The 19883-nt window shown below is 44.1% G+C and overlaps 1 protein-coding gene across 1 annotated transcript; it reads left to right on the plus strand.

Moving 5' to 3' along the window:
- Positions 1-19534, plus strand: LOC117061159 (tumor necrosis factor receptor superfamily member 1A-like). The gene is made up of 11 exons (XM_033173844.1): positions 1-166; positions 5747-5948; positions 9457-9585; positions 10742-10917; positions 11302-11356; positions 12476-12560; positions 13350-13420; positions 15214-15333; positions 17662-17699; positions 17822-17948; positions 19175-19534. The coding sequence occupies exons 1-11, from the start codon at positions 128-130 to the stop codon at positions 19441-19443; spliced, it is 1311 nt and encodes a 436-aa protein (XP_033029735.1). The 5' UTR covers positions 1-127; the 3' UTR covers positions 19444-19534.
- Positions 19535-19883: the final 349 nt, after the last annotated feature.

Raw genomic sequence — 19883 nt, forward strand, 5'->3', positions numbered from 1 at the left:
GTGCTTTAAGGAACTTGGATTACTAGGCAAGCAGGTTTCACTCTCTCCGCCTGTGGAGGCCTTGCCAGAGGAGACGGAGCGAGGGGGCCCTGCCTGCAGATGTGAGGGACGAGCTGGGCCAAAAACTATGGCCCCACTGGGGCTGTTCCCAGTTTTGGTGGCGATGGTAAGTGAGAAACTTGGGGGCAATTGGTCAGAAAAGAGCGAAGTCCATTATTTTCGTGTGACCAGAAAGGCACCGGAAGTCCACCTCCTGGCTGCTTGTGCGCTGAATTCCTGGAACAGACATAAGCGAGGAAGCCTAGCAGATAAGAGCAGAAGATATTGGAAGATAAGGCAAAGACAGCTGTCGCTTCGTCTTTGTGCTCGAAAGGGGATTAGGCCATCTGACTCCCTCCACGGCTTTTCCTCTGGAGGTTCAGGAGTCTTTTTGCTTCCTGAAAAACTTATTCAGCACTCGGGCCTGTTGCGTATTTGCTGGGTGGGGCCTCTTCATAGTGCATATACAGTAGTAGTTTTGTTTTGTTTTGCTTCCTTGCTTCACTTGCTTTGCACAACACTGATTTGCTTAGCGAGGGGCTGCTGACAGTGTTCGAAACTCCCCTTGTTCCAGGCGCATTTTGCGACAGGGGATTTCATTGAAACGCAGAGTTTCCGAGCTCTGGGCGCAGTGCTGCGCCTAGAATTTCAGATTAAAACTGCAGAGTGGAAGGAAAGGATGGCCTTTTTCTGCCTCCCCACTTCCAGCTACTCTCTTAAGACTGGAGAAGAGACCCTCTTGAGAAAATTAGGGGGGTGGGCAGGGGAAGGACTTAAACCCAGGGTTCCCAACGTGGGTCAGATGCCCCACAGGGGGGGGGCAATTTGATTTTTAAGGGAGGCAATTCGACAATGCGTTAGACCAAGTTAATGGCCTTTTAGGCTTCCTTCACGTGAATAAGAGTTCGCATTTTGAATACAGTTGTATCAAATTGGCTCCCGGAAGTGAATGTTCCTGTTTTCGAATGATTTTCAGAAGCCGAATGTCCGGCGTGGCTTCCAATTGGCTGCAGGAGCTTCCTGCAGCCAATCAGAAGCTGCATTTTGGTTTCCGAATGTCTTGGAAGTCAAACGGACTTCCGGAACAGATTCCGTTTGACTTCCAAGGTATGACTGTAATAATAATTATATGTCATGGGGCAGGGAGGCATCAGAATTTTAGAGATGCTTAGGTGGGGCATGGCCAAAAAAAAAAGGTTGGGAACCACTGGACTAAACCATGTGAAAAATGAACATAATATTTTAGCCGCAGTTCATTCATTTTCAGCTTTGTATTCCTGTTATAAAAAAGCACGCCCAGACATTATATGTTGTGCCCGTAACCTAGGCTTAAGGTGCCGTTTAGCTCCTAGCTTTCATGCCTCAGTTTCTAACACTGGCTGCTAGGCATGCTATTTCTTTCCTCCCCCTAACTTTGCACTTTTCTCCTCCTCTTCCTTCAGAATCCAATTATGACAGCTCAGGGCTGTCACCAGCATCTGCTATATTCTTTGCCGAGAGAACTTGGTTGCACAGCTGGTTTAGAAATGTAGTAAATGAAATATTTTTGACACAAGGCCAGGATCTGTTGCTTTGAAACTCAGTAATAGAAAGCTCTTTATTTCCGGCCGAAGTAAAATAATGATAAACTACTCTAATACCAATACTTCAGAACCAAACTCATGTTGAGGCCTGACATGTAACTCTGATTAGGAAGTGAACTCCATTGATTCGGCAGCAGACACAAGTTTAAAAACTGATCAATTCCTGGATATAAAAAGGTCAGAATACAATTACCAGAATTACAGAATAGTCATAGGAAAACTTGTTCCAGGCCCAGGCAGTATAGGCTATGTCAGGATCAGGTCAATAATTCACAGGGGGTCCACTGCTACAGAGCCCTGAGAGCATTTCCTACTGTCCAACATATTGCCTTGGTATACCTCCTGGAATTTTCACTTATCTACTCCTGTTTTAGGACATTCTTGTTTTGTTTTGTTTTTAAACCCAGCACTAACCTAAACCTGGCATTATGGTTGCATCAGAACACTCAATGCAGTTTACAAAATAGGGTTAAAATTAGGGAAATTGTTTAAGAAGCCTTACAGTCGCTTCAGAATTTGCATTGCTGTGGATAGTTTCTTCGTGTGCCACCTCCATGAGAGGTCCAGAGGGTGACAACATGAGAACAGGCCTTTTCTGCGGTGGCTCCCTGTTTGTGGCATGCTCTCCCCAGGGAGGCTCACCCGGTGCTTTTGTTACATAGCTTTAGGCGCTGGGTGAAAACATTTCTCTTCAACCAGGCCTTTGGCTGATTAACAATATGTATATCCTTTTAAATGAGTTTGTAGAAGGGAGGTTATTGGTTCATTTTGGTTTTTCTTTTATTATGTATTTTGTGTTTTCATTTTTCATTTTTAATGTTGTGAACTGCCCTTTGATCTTCAAATGAAGGACGGTATGCATATTTATTTAATTAATAAATAAATAACAACAACAGCAATAATAACAGTAGTCATAACAATGATAATAGACAGCATAGTGCTGAGTGGTATTGCTTCTCTTCAGACTCTTATCTTACAACACAGAGAATAGCCAGAATATAGTTCCCTCTTCATACCCTGCTGCTCCCTACATCTTGACTGCTCATTGGCGGTAGTAACAACATCTCATAGTGGTCATTTACACATTGAGGGAATCTGGGAGGTAAATGGACCTGTGTAGCTTGCTATCTGGCAGTAGTTTTACACTGGAAAATGAATATCATGAGCTGGTGGCATCAAATTAGCTGGGGTTTGCTCAGAACTATTAAATGAGGGTTGTTGTTGTTCAGTCGTTCAGTCGTGTCCAACTCTTCATGACCCCATGGACCAGAGCACGCCTGGCACGCCTATCTTTCACTGCCTCCCACAGTTTGGCCAAACTCATGCCAGTCGCTTTGAGAACACTGTCCAACCATCTCATCCTCTGTCGTCCCCTTCTCCTTGTGCCCTTCATCTTTCCCAACATCAGGGTCTTTTCTAGGGAGTCTTCTCTTCTCATGAGGTGGCCAAAGTACTGAAGCCTCAACTTCAGGATCTGTCCTTCCAGTGAGCACTCGATTAAATGAGGGTAAAGGTAAAGGGACCCCTGACCATCAGGTCCAGTCGTGTCCGACTCTGGGGTTGCGGTGCTCATCTCGCTCTATAGGCCGAGGGAGCCGGCGTTTGTCCGCAGACAGCTTCCGGATCATGTGGCCAGCATGACTAAGCCGCTTCTTTCGAACCAGAGCAGCGCCCGGAAACGCCGTTTACCTTCCCGCTGGAGCAGTACCTATTTATCTACTTGCACTTTGACGTGCTTTCGAACTGCTAGGTGGGCAGGAGCAGGGACCGAGCAACAAGAGCTCACCCCGTCGCAGGGATTCAAACTGCCAACCTTCTGATCAGCAAGCCCTAGGCTCTGTGGTTTAACCCACAGCGCCACCTGGGTCCCTTAAATGAGGGTAGGGACCACCTAATTAACCTCAGTGCAGATCATTCTTTGTAGTATTTATCCCTATTGGTGTGTGGGTGGAAAGACTGCCTTTTAGTGTTAAAGAACAGGCAAGCTATATCTCTGATCTTAACACTATGATTGTGTTATCTCACTAAGGTTGTGAGATAAAAGGTTCCTCTGTCTGCCTTCAGAGACCACTTTCTGAAGCAGGCAAAGCACTTGATTTCTCAATCTGATCTAGTTCCCAATCAGAGCTGGGTAGGAGGGGGCTGGCACACTTCTTGCAGCTTCTCAGGTCCTCCTCCTCCTCCTCATAAGAGCCCTGGCAGCAAACACATCTACAGTATATAAATAAAAATGTAAATGTTCGTTTGTTACTAATCTAAGATCTCAGAAAGTCCTTGACGGATCGCTTTGAAATTTTGACACAACGTTGGGTTCCATTCCTGCCGTGTTTTATGTAAAAATATTACTTAAATGTCACACCTGTGACAGGTAAAAACTTGATTTTTGGCAAAAACAGTGCCATCTGCTAGACGCAAAAAACAGCACCCGGTAATTTCATTGGTCGTGTGCGCGGGGGCGGAGCCAGCACTTTTACAGGAATGTCCATTGTGTGTGCACAGGGGGGGGGGGTGGAGGCAGCGGTTTATATGGAGGAGCCGTTTCTGAGGGAGAAACACCATGGAGCCTCTCCGCTGGGAGAGGAGGCAAGCGGGAATTTAGTAGAAGCTGTGGGGTAGAAGCTGTGGGGAGGCAGGCAAAAACGGGGTCTCCTTCCACTACGGGGAGGGGGGGACGGAGACAGAAAGGAGCCAGGCGGGAGTTCAACGGGAGAAGCTGTGGGGAGGCAGGCGAAAACGGGGCCTCCTTCCACTACGGGGAAGGAAAGAAGGAGAGGAGGCAGGCAGGAGTTCAATAGGAGAAGCTGTGGGGAGACAGGCAAAAAGCAGCCTGAGTTCAACAGGAGAAGCTGTGGGGAGGCAGACAAAAATGGGACAGAGAGGAGGCAGGCGGAAGTTCAACGGGAAAAGCTGTGGGGAGGGAGGCGATATCTCCACAGAATTACAAACGTGCGCTTTCTCTTTTCTATCTTCCTTTTCCATTGAACCAAATGAGCCACTGCAACGTGTGGTCGGGTACAGCTAGTCATTAATATAATACAAACAAAACATATTCTTTTTAAAACTCATTGATTTTTATCCACCCTGATGCATCTATATTTTGTTCACAGACCAATCAGCAAACGTCTGTATTCAAGGTGTATTAAAAAATAGTATATAAATGGGACAACTCAAAGTGCTAATTGTTGGCAATGTTACTAACTACGGAAGAATCCTTATGTTTCTATACCTAGGATTCAGAATCTAAGCAACAATCAGCATTGTGACCAATCTGCATTATATTGCTCGCCCTTGCTCTAATGTTAAGCTGAGGTTGCACATGTACATGAAACAGCCATTACCAATCTGAATAATGTTTTTCTGATCACCTGAGAGAGATATTGTATTTTACAATCCATTATGCAGCGGGTGAAACTACACTTTATTTAACCCCTGGTCAAAGACTCAGTTTGGCACACACACCGCATGCATATTTGCATACACACAGGCTGGGAACCTCAGTGGTGCCCCTCCGGGGGCTTCACTCGTGGCAAAAAAAAACCAGTTCCCCCCCCCCATAGCTACAGCACTGCAATATGTTAAATAATACCGTATTTTTCCGTGTATAACTCGCCCCCATGTATAAGACACCCCCTATTGGGGGATTCCAAATTAAGAAAATGGGGGGAGATTGCCCAGAGTTGTTGTTGAGCTTTTTCGGGGGGGGGGATTGCTCACCTGCATGACCTGTGCTTCCACTCGCATGTGTTGCAGTAGCCGCTTATCGTCTGTCCCCTCGCCAGCAGAAGACATCAATCGCCTGCCCAATTGACGCAGCAACAACCAATCAACACCAACCCTTGCTGCAGCCACCAATAATACACCCAATAGCTGCAGACAATCTCCGGCTCGCAGCAGCCGCCAATCACACGTCCCCCCTATGCACTATCCGTGTATAAGACGACCAATTTTTTAAAACCCTTTTAAAATAATAATAATAATAATAATAATAATAATAATAATAATAAATAAATAAATAAAGAAACCTCGTCTTATACACGGAAAAGTACTGTATTTTGTGAAGGCTGAAGTTGAGCCTTTTTTATGAAAAGCAGTTTGCTTATTTATGCCATTCTTTTTCTTTCCAGGTCAACTTGAACCTCATTCAGACAGAAAGTGGGGGATCATTGGGGGTAACCCTGAACCCTGTTACTAAACCTATCCCTGCAGCGGTTGTGGAAAAGGATGCCTTCATCCACTCCAGCAGTAAACAAAAGAGGGAGGTGGATTGCACAGGAGCATACTATCTTCACCCCAATAAAACCCACTGCTGCATTAGATGCCACAAAGGTATGACAGAGTGTAAAACAGAGTAATAACGATGAGTTGTGATTTCCTATTTTTGTGTACCCCTGATTCGGTCAAGAATCCAGTTTTTGAAAAATGCACTTTTTTATTTCCCCCCACTTCAACTCAAATATAATTGCAGTTACAGGTAGGTAGCTGTGTTGGTCTGCCATAGTCAAAACAAAGTCATGGTATCTGAAGAAGTGTGTATGCACACGAAAGCTCATACCAAGAACAAACTTAATTGGTCTCTAAGGTGCTACTGGAAGGAATTTTTTATTTTTTATTTTGTTTCAAATATAATTTCATAGCAGTGGAAAGCAATAGCTCTGCTGGAGTATACCAAAGTATGGTATTCACTTGTAATGAGTGAGTTATTGCAGCTGGTGGGAACTGCTAGGTGAGACAGAAGGAAGATAGCCTTTTTTTGTGCAAGAGGTGTGCCCTTTTATCCTATCTCACCAGAAAGCTGGATAAATCTAACCTGAAAACTAGATAAATCTGAGATTCCATATACAATTAGACTTCGTTCATGCTTTCCGTTGGGCATGTAGATTGCTGATGAGCGCAGGGTTGGGGGAGTCCCTGGCTATTTGAAATTCAGACAAAGGAGATATCCTACCTATGCTTTTACCGAGGTAAAAGGTAGTGGTGTTGCTTAGCCCACTGTAGCATTCCCTTAAATCCATCCTACTCAGCAACTGTTGGCTATATTTTGATATCAGCAACCAAAGTTTGCTCCAATAACTTCTAGACCTCAGACTGATGCAGCAGTAAAGGAGGAACTGATACTTGGTGTGTGGGCATTAGTTGCCATTCTTCCTCCTTTAGCTGCTCAGAGAATGGGTGAATACATTACTAATTTGCATGATTTATTCAAATATTTCAATACAAATAGCTAGCTGTCCTTTTACCGCACCTTCTTGGCACACATACCTCTATTCACACCTGCAAACTACTTCTCTGTGTTCATCGTATATGTTTTCAGAACACAGACAACCGTGGGTGATTGAGCTCAAATCTGCTAAGGGAACAGTTTCTCCTTGTGACCCTCTGTTTATTCTGCTGGAGGGAAAACTGCTGTCTGTCTGGTACAGCTGGCTAGAAAGTAGAATGTTTTCCAAATTTAGCAGAGCGCAGTATGAGTAACTTCTGTCAAGACTGTAAAGCAACTTTGCAAGGTGTTCTAGAAACGACAGACATGAAATCAGAGATTTTCCAGAAATTTAGTTTCATTGAGAAAGTATTATGAATGCTCAGTACAGTGGTACCGCGGGTTACATACGCTTCGGGTTGCGTACTTTTCGGGTTACGAACTCCGCTAACCCGGAAGCGCAACACGACGCGCGCGCGATTTGCGCATGCGCAGAGCGGTTTTTTCGGTCTGCTCATGCACAGAATGAATTGTTCGGGTTACGTCCTTTTCGGGTTATGTAGTGTAACCCGGAATGAATTAAGGACATAACCTGGGGTACCACTGTAGTTAACTGTGAAGGCTGTGGCAGAGAGAGGACAGAACGAGAAGTAATGCTGGAATGAAGCTGTACAATGGATTGCTTTGGCTTCCAGGCTGTGGGGAAGGATGTTATTGTTTTGGGAACAGAAAAGCTGCAGGGGGAGAGACGGTGGAAATTATTCATTTCCTTCCTTTCTGCATAAGGGTAGGAAGAAAATGGTAGCTTTCTTTCCTGTGCTCTCTCAGAGCAGAGGGGGCAGGGATCCTTAGCATCAGTGTAAATCCAAAAATAATTGTAGAATCATAGAATTGTAGAGCTGGATGGGATCCAAGGGTCATCCAGTCGATGGGTAGGCAAACTAAGGCCTGGGGGCTGGATCTGGCCCAATCACCTTCTAAATCCAGCCTGCGGACGGTCCGGGAATCAGCGTGTTTTTACATGAGTAGAATGTGTGCTTTTATTTAAAATGCATCTCTAGGTTATTTGTGGGGCATAGGAATTCGTTTCCCCCCCAAAAAAATATAGTCCACCCCCCACAAGGTCTGAGGGACAGTGGACAGGCCCCCTGCTGGAAAAGTTTGCTGACCCCTGTAGTCCAACCCTCTGCAATGCAGGAATCTCAGCTAAAGCATCCATGACAGGTGGCCATCCAACCTCTGCTTAAAAACCTCCAAGGATGGGGAGTCTATCCCAAGGGAGTCCGTTCCACTGTCTAACGCCTCTTGCTGTTAGAAGAAGGTTGTTACAAGAAGGGTTTGCGGATGCCAGATTCCCCTAAATTCCTGGGTCTGATAGGTGTTAGAATTTAATCAGTGCCTGGAGTGTTAAAAAGGCTGCCAGACACAGGATTTAGCCAAGTGTTAAAATGCAGGCCAAAACAGCATTCTGCATTCAGGAAATGTCCTGGGAGATCAGTCCTTAACCAAAGGCAAAGGGAAGGTAATGGGCCATTAGAAACACCAGAAAGAGGGTACTCTGTGCCAGACTGAAAATGAGAGGAGGCTCTCCCTCAGCTCTGAGATACTTAGCAGAGCCCAAGCAGACTAGAGTTTAGGATTGCAGTTGTGGGGAAAGAGATTCCAGTCTGAAAAAGTCTGCAAGCTGCAGACAGGCAGAGCCATGGCTAGTGTCAGTTTGAATCCCAGGCTGCAGGGAGATTCAAGAATCTCTTGGAGTGTAATGCTAGGAGCCCCTCTATCGCAAGCTCTACTTGTATATATGTGGCGCGGGTGGTGCTGTGGTCTAAACCACTGAGCCTCTTGGGCTTGCTGATCAGAATGTCAGTGGTTTGAATCCCCATGACGGAGTTCCTCTGTCCCAACTCCTGCCAACCTTGCAGTTCAAAAGCACGCCACAGTGCAAGTAGATAAATAGGTACCACTGTGGAGGGAGGGTAAATGGCATTTTTGTGCGCTCTGGCTTACATCACGGTGTTCCTTGCACCAAAAGCAATTTGGTCATGCTGGTCACATGACCTGGAAAGCTGTATGTGGACAAACGCCAGCTGCCTCGGCCTGAAAACGAGATGAGCTCTGCAACCACATAGTCACCTTTGACTGGACTTAACCGTCCAGGGGTCCTTTACCTTTATATCATAAGGACATCCCAGTCTCTGCTGTGCCTCATTTCCAAAGTATTTCCCTGGGTAAAGGGTGCCTAGAACTCCCTGCAGTCTTGCACCGCTGCGGAGATTGGAGGTGGCATGCCAAAAATTAAGACTGTATTCCTGCTGAAGTCAGCGGGACATACTTCTGAGTTTGAACCCCAGGCTATAGCTATGGGAGAAACAAGACTCTCTTGGAGTGTAATGTTGGTTAAAATGCAAGCTGCAACTCCAAGCAGTGGTTTTAGACAGCAGCCTAAGCCACCCTCTAGGATTGGGGTGGGGAGTGAATGATAAAAGGTAGGGCTGGATTGAACCCGGGACATTTTGTATATAAATCACATGCTGTTGTACCATTGAGCTACTGAAACTTTCATTCTATGCTCAGCCTCGCATTCCTTTTCTCACTGAATGACTTTTTCCTGCTTCCTCTTGAATAATTCTTTTGCAGGAACTTTCGTTGCACAACACTGTTTAGACTCTGATAGGGCAACCAAGTGCTCAGTATGCTCTGAGGGTTCCTTCATTGATGGAGATAATAGCTCTGAGAAGTGTCGTGGATGCCGACGCTGCCGTCCAAGTAAGTCATTTCTCTGTGTGTGTTCATGTCTCTGTGTTGGATAGGGGTGAGCAGCAGCGAGGAAATGAAAAAATTACTAAAAATTACACTTCACAAAAAACCAGGAATCATTCCTTCTTGGGATTCTGACAATATTCCAAAAGAAAGATTAAAATTATTTTTTCTATGCAGTGACGGCATCTAGGGTATTAATAGCCAAGCACTGGAAGGGTGACCATATACCAACTAGAGAAGAATGGCTACAAAAGCTGAGCGAGTACTTGGAACTCGCTAAGTTGACTGAAGCCTTAAGGAACAAGTCAAATAAAATAGTCCAGAAAGAATGGGAATGCCTAAATACCTACCTATCGAGTCAAGGTTCAACAACCAAGATTTGGTTGTGTTTAGAATAAACCCGTACGTGGGAAAATGTCTCCTTATACCAAGATGAGTAATATATTGAAATACAGATAAATTGTTTTAGTAATAGGAAATGAACCACCATGAGATCAATGGAAGTCAAAAAAACCAAAAGTATAATAAAAAGAGATCCACCCCAGAAGGGTCAGCATCTCGGTAGAGAAATTACATTCTGGGATGTCTGTTATACCGATAGTTACCTTGTATTGTACTTATGTTCTTACTTTTTTCGTTTGCTCTCTATTTTGCTCTGTTTTCTTTTTTGTTTCTTTTTTCTTTTTTGTATAGAATAGAATAGAATAATAATTTATTGGCCAAGTACATTTTTCAATTTACTTGGAATTTGCTTTGGCTACATGACAATGTAAAATACATTATACAAACAATAGTAATTTACAGAGCAAGAGCCGAGGCTTCCCTTCTCGGTGCCTCTTAAACTGTGTTGGTGAGTGTAGGCCTGCCTCCTAGGCCTGATGGAGTTGGCCGGAGGAGGGAGCGGTCTTCCCAGACACTCACAGCAGCAGCAACAGCAGCAGTGTTGAAAGCAGTGTATTCAGTTGAAATGTTTGTATACTTTGTTTTGTTTGTATCTGCATAGTAATTCAATAAAAATTTAAATAATAATTTTTAAAAAGTGGCAGCGAAAGGCCCCTGCATTGGGAATGTTGCATATGTGTATTGACTGTAGATTACTTGTTTCTCAAGCATTAATGGCCCACATAGAATTAACCAACTCTTCCTCTCTCTTTCTTCTTAGCTTTTGGACAAATAGAGCTATCCAAATGTACCAGTGAGCACGACACAGTTTGCGGTTGTGGCAGAAAACAATATCAAAGTAGCCACAGTGATGAATTCACGTGCAAGAATTGCAGTGTTTGTCCCCATGGAAAAATCAGGCTATCTTGTGAGTGCAGTAGGACAGAATCAATGTCTTAAAAACATGACTCCATGAATAAATTCATTCATACTAGGAACAGAGACTCTCGCCCCTACAGCAAAGCTATGCATCTGTGTTTGGGGCAAGCTATGTGTGCTGGCAAAATTGAATTCCTTCAGCTCTCCTTTGTCCTATAATACTGGTCTTCCTTATTTTTAACCCTCCCTCTCCTCTCCAGCTTTATGTATTTATTTTAATGTGATAATGTCCTTAAGCCCAGCATCCTTAAGGCAGTATTAAACATGAATGCTGGTGATGGTGATGCATTTATATAGTGCTCTGTATACAATCCTTAAAATTTCACCTGTTAACTTTCTGAAGATGCTTCTTAACCAGAGAATGTTCTCTTAAACATGCTTTGTCCTTGTTCTTAACCTCAGCATACACCTGCAAACACATCAAATGATCCTTCTGCACTTATTCTGACTGCAGGATGTACCTACTCCTAGCTTGGTACAAAAAACAACAACACCTAGAAACTTACAGAATATGCAACATGGAGAGCACCACTTTGTTTACCTCTGGACTAGAATTTTGAGCTCCCCTGCTTCATTTAACATATTGGCCGAATATAAGCCGCACTTTCCCCCCAAATTCTGACTGTGAAAAGTTAAATTCGTGACCTTACAAAAATTGGCTTTTATGATATCACTGCTGAAACAAACATAAAGTAAAACGGAACAAAAAAAATGTTTTATTGCTGATTTGCGAGCTTGTGACTGTTCATTTGCCATTCACAGGTGTGAGTGCCTGTGGAATTGTAGCAATTGAATAGTGATTTGTGATTTTAGCAGTTGTACCGTAACGTTTGCGGGCTTTAATCAAAGAGTTACAATTCTACCAACCGCAGCGATTTTCAGCCTGTAACCCAATTTTAAGGGAGTGGCTTATATTTTGGTGTTGTCTTTTTTTCTCCCTGCCCCCCGTCCTTGAATTTTAAAGCTGCAGCTTATTTGCAGGTGCGTCTTATATTCAAGCCAATACTGAAATTGTGAAATTGAATTGTGAACAGATTCTTTCTGTTAGAACCATTCTGTTAATTCACCCATTCTCTTTTCGCCCTGTAGAGGGCACAATTAGATGTGTTGACACAGGAGATCTGTGATTAGGACCTCCTGCAATTTGTTCCTAATGTAACAACAACACTGGCCCTGATTCAGATCAGGAGCATAGTGCTGGGGAAAATGCTGGCTCCTTCTCATGCCCTCTGATTCTTCTTCTCCAGGGCTGTTTTCTTGATTAAAATCCCATCTCTGAAGCTATTGTTTTCCCCAAGAGGAAAAAATACGCAGGTATTGTCTGAGAACCTGTTATGTCTCCACCTGTAAATTGGCCCCACAGTTATCAATGGGAAAACCACTGTATATGGAAATGTTGATCAGATTTTGGCACCCTACTGCTGTTGTTGAATTGCCTTTAAAGCCACAAGTGATCCTGAATGCGGAACCTCTGCATTACATTTAGTTTGTCCCCAAATAATAAACACTGCTTAGGTGCTACTGTGTTTGAGTGAAATAAAATATCTCCCTTCTCTCACTTATCTTTTCTTTCTAGGTACCACATTCAGTGACACAATATGTGAGTGTCTCCCAGGATTCTTTCTCCAAAAAGATGAAAACAAATGCTACCCATGCAGCAGGTGGGAAAAGCCTTGTTATCTGCATTTTCTCAGTCACACAGAAAGTAAAGGCAGCCGTGTTGGCCCATAAGGAAAAAAAAAATCCAAAGTCTGTATAAGGCCACACCTTTATTACACCAACTGAAATGTCACAAAATAGTATGCAAGATTCTGACCTCCCCAGAACTCTCCTTTCTTTAAGCAGAGAGTCAAGGGGGCAATGAAATAGAAGGAACTTTAATGCTATACAGTGGTACCTTGGTTCTTAAACTTAATCCGTTCCGGAAGTCCGTTCCAAAACTAAAGCGTTCCAAAACCAAGGTGTGCTTTCCCATGGAAAGCAATGCAGAATGGATTAATCTGTTCCAGACTTTTAAAAACAACCCCTAAAACAGCCATTTAACATGAATTTTACTATCTAACAAAAGCATGGATCCATAAAATGAAAGCAATAAACGATGTACTGCAGTCACACAATTAATCAATCAGTAGCTGAACTGGGTTCCACCACACAGTCACAAAAAAGAGCCACAAAAACAAAAATGCAGAATAAATAGCAAAATCAGACAGACCTCAGTGTAACACTCAAATCGGAAGTGTGGCGCTCAAATCGGAAGTGTAACACTCAAAACGGAGCACACATTTGGCTTACGAAAAACTTTCACAAACTGGAAGACTTACTTCTAGGTTTGCAGTGTTTGGGTTCCAAGTTGTTTCAGTACCAAGATGTTTGAGAACCAAGGTACCACTGTAAAGTACCTGGTAGTATTTGTCTCCTGTGCAACTGAGACCCACTTTTTCCTATTTCAGCTGTAATTCTGAGAAAGAATGCGAGATGGCCTGCAAGATGGCTTTAGTGACGAAGCCAGAAAATAATCCACGTAAGTTCTGGAATAAGATGTACAGCACTCCAGCTCTCTCTTTAGTCCTGGATACTCTCCGCAGCAACAACTTTCACCAGCCCTGCTTCACACCTCAATTGTTCTTGTATGGCTGGCAGAGGCACCAACTTCCAAGGGAGAGGAGGGGTGACGTCATGTGATGTGAGATGTCAGGAAGAGCCGGACTCATGGGTGTAGCCCGGAAAGTGGCACTTGCCCCCCCTAGATCAAGTAAAACAATACAAATACTTAATTAACTGACCAATCACATCGGTTCTGCCCTGCTTCACAAAAGTCTTGCCCCCTCTAACAAAAATCCTGGCTATGCCCATCGCTGGGGTGGAACTGAATGCGACTGGTCCTACAGCGAGAGCTGCTTCCTTATTCCTTCCCGTCCAATTCAGGAGGAGGAGAAGGAGCCAGTCACTGATGTGCTCTGTTCCACTCTTGACCTCTTTCCTCCCACTTTGAACATGGGGGGGGGCATCCCAAAAAATGTTGGGGTGTGTGTCCCAAAGGGCTTGGCCCCTAGGAGAGGGCACGCCTGATGACTGGAGAGTGTCCTTGAACTTTGACATCATTTACTTGTGCGGATGGAGGATAGAGATGGCATGTCTAGAAAGAAACATACAGAACAAATGTAGAATGTACATTTGTTACTCCACCCATTTACGCCTCTGGTGCCACCCACTGTTAGCATGTGACCCCCAGGTGCTTGTGCTTGGACTACTGCAATGCACTCTACCTGGGGCTACCTTTGAAGGTGACCCGGAAACTACAACTAGTCCAGAATGCGGCAGCTAGTCTGGTGACTGGGAGTGCCGCAGAGACCATATAACACTGGTCCTGAAAGACCTACATGGACTCCCAATAAGTTTCTGAGCACAATTCAAAGTGTTGGTGTTGACCTTTAAAGCCCTAAACGGCCTCGGTCCTGTACACCTGAAGGAGCGTCTCCACCCCCATCATTCAGCCCAGACACTGAGGTCCAGCTCTGAGGGCCTTCTGGCGGTTCCCTCACTGCGAGAAGTGAAGCTACAAGGAACCAGGCAGAGTGACACCCGCCCTGTGGAACGTCCTCCCATCAAATGTAAAGGAAATAAACAACTATCTGACTTTTAGAAGACATCTGAAGGCAGCCCTGTTTGGGGAAGTTTTCAGTGTTTGATGTCACTTTTTTATTATTCTGTTGGAAGCCGCCCAGAGTAGCTGGGGAAACCCAGCCAGATTGGCGGAGTATAAATAAATTATTATTATTATTATTATTATTATTATTATTATTATTATTATTCAGAAGAGATTGCAGACCTCAGGCTGAAAAAAGTTCCCTACTCCTGCTCTCTAATACCTGACATTGACTTCACTTTCCAATCATTTATCTCCACACCACACTTGCCTCTGTGCTCTAGCTATCCTATCCATCTCGTTGCACCTGTTTTCCTATCTTTCCAGACCCTATCATCTATATCAGGGGTGGCCAACAACCAAGAGACTGCAGTCTACTCACAGAGTTAAAAACTGGCAGTGATTTCGGGGGTTCAGGTCAAAGTTGTTGGGCTTTTTTTAGGAAGGAGGAAGGCCCATTGGGGGGGGGGGTGTTGGGTCAAAGTTGTTTTTTTCAGGGAGGAGGTAAAATGTTGAGCTTTTTAAAGGGGAGCCACAGTTGTTCAGCTTCTTTGGGGGGAGCCAAGGATCTACCAGTGATCTGCCACAGACGTCCAGTGATCTACCAATAGATCACGATCTACTTGTTGGACATGCCTGATCTATATTATGCTTATTTTTCCTTACAGAACACACAATTCTCACTATATTAGTAATCATATTTGGAGCTACCTGTGCATTGCTGTTGGTGAACACATTTCGCAAACGATCCTGTCAGAAGAGGTTCGGCTCCACTTTCTGTCCATATGGTGAGTATATCACTTGCCTGTTGGAGGATCCAGATTAGGAAAAGTCTGTGGTTTCAAAGCTGAGCAAGGGGAGACTTGCAAAGGGATTTAAGGCAGCTCCCATGCTCCTGTTTATAACCTCTGGAAGCCCAAACAGGAGCAGCGTGTGTAGGGCGACATGCTGTCTTAAAGCCCTTTCTAAAAACACACTATGAAGCAGCTGCCCCCCCTTATCCTTCAAACATTGGAGAGAGCAGGTGGGTGGGGGGTATGTGGGGAACTTGCACCAGCACTCATGTTTTATCCCCCAGAGGCCGGGTGGGGGGAGGGTGGTCTTATAGCAGAATCTCCTTTTGAATCAGCCTCTTCCCCTTCTTTAAGTGAATGGTCAGCAGAATGACTCCACCACCATGCCCTAGAGCTGTCCAACTGCTTGCTCTAAAGGAGAAGAGGGGGGCTGCTTTAAGGATCGTGGGTCCCCCCCGGACTTTCCCTTTGTAAAGGTGCTTTTCAAAGCAGCTCTGCTTCTCCTTTAAGCAGGCGGTTCCCACATAAGCACACACCGTATACCTGTGGCCGCCACTGTGCCAGCCATGGACACAGTGACACCTTTGAGAACTGCCTTCTAGGCCCCTGTGGTGATATCGCCCCTTTAAGACTGATTTATGGGAATAGGTTAGAATTTCAGAAATAGTGAGCTTGCATACAGCTGTCTCCCATTCAGGCTTCAAGGCCAGTGTCAGAAGGTAATTGGGTGGAAGAGGTGAACATCCATGGTCTATGTTCCCATAAAACCTGGGTTGGTGGGAGCTCTCACCAGTCAGCCAGGCATCTATTTCAGCTTTTGACAGCATCTTGTTCCCACTGAGATTTAAGTTTAAGCATTTATATTAATTAGCTGGATAAGTTGGTGTTTGTTGTTTTCTTCCCTTCTGAGCTATTTTTAATCTGTGCAATTATTTGGAGTTTCTCTCTCTCATAGAGTTTTGTTTCAGTAAAGTCTGTGTTTGATATTATGAAAATTGGTCTAGTCTGAGTTCCTGAACCCTTAAATTTTGACCATGCTTTTTGGAGCAAGGGTCATCCACCACAGCCCCTGCTGTTCATTGAAGCAATTTTCATAATTTCATAAGATGATGAGGACGGGTACCTTTTTCTCCTTTAAAAATACATGTAGTGGATAAGTTAGTTGAGAGATGGACAGACAGGCCCTTTCCCATTTTCTCATTCAGTTCTAAGTGCTTCTCAAGGCTCAGATTGCTGAGCAGGTATCTAGATAGGAGGGGGAATAGGAGGAGGGGAAGGGGAACAATCTGGTAGACTGGCTGGAGGAAAACAGAGTAAGAGGGTTGAGAGGGGACAAGAGAAGAAATGCAGGGTGCCACAGAAATTGGGAGAGAAAGAGAATGAAGTGTCAGAGAGAAAAAAAATCACAAGTGGTCTCCAGTAAAACAGATCTTCTTGAAATTGTATAATTTTCCCATGGGTTCTCTTCCCTCCCATTTCCTTCACCATCAAATCACACATCAAGTGCTCTGCAGCCCTGACATGGCACAAAAGCATTAAAGTACATTTAGAACCTCACAATATTTTTAAAACTTGGATCAGTACTAATAAAAATAATGTATTATTTATACCCTGCCCATCTGGCTGGGTTTTCCCAGCCACTCTGGGCAGCTCCCAACAGAATAAAAAGCACAATAAACCATCAAACATTAAAAACTCCCATAAACAGGACTGCCTTCAGATGTCTTGTAAAAATCAGGTAGTTGTTTATTTCCTTGACATCTGATGGGAGGGCATTCCACAGGGCAGGTGCCACTACCAAGAAGGCCCTCTGCCTGGTTCCCTGTGTTCTTGTGGTGCTGGCAAGCCCAGGATCTGCCATCTTTATTGTGCAGGCTACCCAAGTAAACTTTAATTTGATGTGCTTTTCGTGGGACTCCAGGTAAAATCCTGCAAAATCAAGAAGATCCAACATTTACCCAGACACCATGGAAGAGCAAAGAGGGGTGAGCTGGGGAAGAGAAGCAATCAGAGGGATATCAATGGCACCATTTCAAAATTCCAAAAAGCTTGGCTTATGTTTGAAGACCCAACCAGCGGCAATGCCTCCAATATCTCTGTAGCCTAGTTATACATACTCCAATTCCTTTAGTGAACTGAATATAAGCAGAACTCTGGTCTTCAACACAACCCTAGCTGTTAAATGCATCAAGTAGCTAGTAGCTGCCACCATTCGTGTTTGCTAAAGAATCATCTAGCCGACTATTAGCTTGACAATAACAATAAAGCTAATTTTCTCTTTTGATGGCTGTAAAATAATTTTTTCTGGGATTTTTTTTCCAGCTTCAAATCTGCAGCCAACAAGTGAACCTTCCCCAGAGGTAAGTTGTTGCAAAGGTTTCTAAAATTCCTCTAAACCTCAGGATTGTTTGCAGTTCATGCCTAGCTTTCTTATTTTCTAAGTTCAGCCAACTGCATACTTGATGTTTCTCTTGTTCCTTAGGTGGTAGAGAAAGCAAAATGCACATTTCTGGAACAAAACCAGATAGAGAATCTTTTGCCACAGAAAGCCACACCAGCTGACCTCCCAGATTGTGTAAGAGTGGCAGGAGAGACACAAATCTCAGATCGTGAGTGCATCTTAATTTCAGAAATAAAACATGGGCAGCCGGGGGGAGGAGAAAATGCGAGTTATTTGTGCATTGCTCCTATAAAGGTGTGTAGGGATGTGTTTGTGTCCATCAAAAACCCAAGAAGGTGCTAAAATCCTGAATTTGAATGTTACAAAGAAATCCAGAAAAGCGGAATGCCAGTTGCTGAGAACCTTGTGGGGAGAGTGCTGCTGTCCTTAAGTCTTGTTTGTGGGCTTCCCATGCCTATCTGGTTGACCACTGGGAGAACAGGATGCAGGAATAAAACCATCCTTGCCTGATCCATCAGAGCTCTTACTTTCTTAAGTGCAGCTATCTGGTTATATGGGGCATTGCTGATTGCCCATGTTTCAGTAAAGTGGTGCCTTGGTTCTCAAACTTAATCAGTTCCTGAAGTCCGTTCCAAAACCAAAGTGTTCGAAAACCAAGGCGCGCTTTCCCTTAGAAAGTAATGCAAAACGGATTAATCCATTGCAGACTTTTAAAAACAACTCCTCAAACAGCAATTTAACATGAATTTTACTATCTAACGAGACCATGGATCCATAAAATGAAAGCAATAAACAATGTACTTGCAGTCACACGGTCAATCAGTCAGTAGCTGAACTGCGTTCCACGCAGTTACAAAAACAAAACAAAAAGAGCTGCAAAAACAAAAAAAACGCAAAATAAATAGCAAAAACAGACAGACCTCAGCACAGCATAACACTCAAAATGGAAGTGTGGCACTCAAAACGCAAGTGTAACTCTCAAAATGGAGCACATTCGGCTTCCGGAAAAAGTTCGGAAACCAGAACACTTACTTCCAGATTTGCAGTGTTTGGGTTCCAAGTTGTTTGAGTACCAAGGCATTTGAGAACCAAGGTGCCACTGTATTTCACGTTTGTCATACAAGGAATGTGCTATTAAGGAAACATGGCTGTCTCAGAGAGCCGTTTTTCAATAATAGGGAGAGTGGAAATAATTTTTGTTACTGACAATTTATACTACACTAGGGTTTCCTAAATTTTGTTGTTTTTGGACTACAACTCCCATCATCCCTAGCTAGCAGGACCAGTGATCAGGGATTATGGGAATTGTAGTTCAAAAAAACAGCTGGAGGCCCAAGTTTGGGAAACCCTGACATAGACCAAATAGTGGGAGGTGGGCAGAGCATAACACCTAACAGCATCACTTGATTTCTCCTTGGTTCCTTTTACCCCTAGGTCCTGAAGTTTTGTACGCTGTGGTGGATCACGTACCGCTGCCCCGGTGGAACGAATTTGTGCGGCGCCTGGGACTGAATGAAATTTCAATAGAGAGGATTTATGCAGAGCACCGGCACATTCGGGAAGCGCAATATGTCATGCTGAGACAGTGGAGGCAGCAAGCAGGCCACAGTGCCACTGTAGAGCGCATCTGTTACGTTCTCAACCAAATGGAGATGAGTGGTTGTAGTGAGACTATTCAGGAGGTCCTGTCCAAACTGCCTTAGATGTACTGCATCAGTACTCACTCACACCAAGCACAATCATCTCTTGATGACTTGTAGCATCATAATGGATTGTGTGTTTGAATGTGCCATTACGCCATAAACAGAATTTGTAGGTGTATTGCCTCCAACACAATGTTTTATTCAATGGAGTAAGCTCACTGTGTTCCATTCTTAAACAATCAAGAAATATGTGTCTGAAACAAGTTGTTCTTCTTCCCATCCCTGTCAAGTCTAGGCCCTCCTTTCAGAGGGCTTATCCACTCTTCCTTTTGTCCTGCTGCTTCCCCCGCCCAGGTGAAACTGCTCTTTAGCTTGTAATTGGAGAAAATGGCAATCTGGTTTTCCGCAGTTCTTACCTATCTCTTAAAGAGTGGGTTTTCTTGGAAAGGAGCAGGGCAAATGGCAAACCACTTGGACCCATGCTTTCTAGGCATGGCACA

The sequence above is a fragment of the Lacerta agilis genome, chromosome 16 (assembly GCF_009819535.1).
Source record: "Lacerta agilis isolate rLacAgi1 chromosome 16, rLacAgi1.pri, whole genome shotgun sequence".
Classification (NCBI taxonomy): domain Eukaryota; kingdom Metazoa; phylum Chordata; class Lepidosauria; order Squamata; family Lacertidae; genus Lacerta; species Lacerta agilis.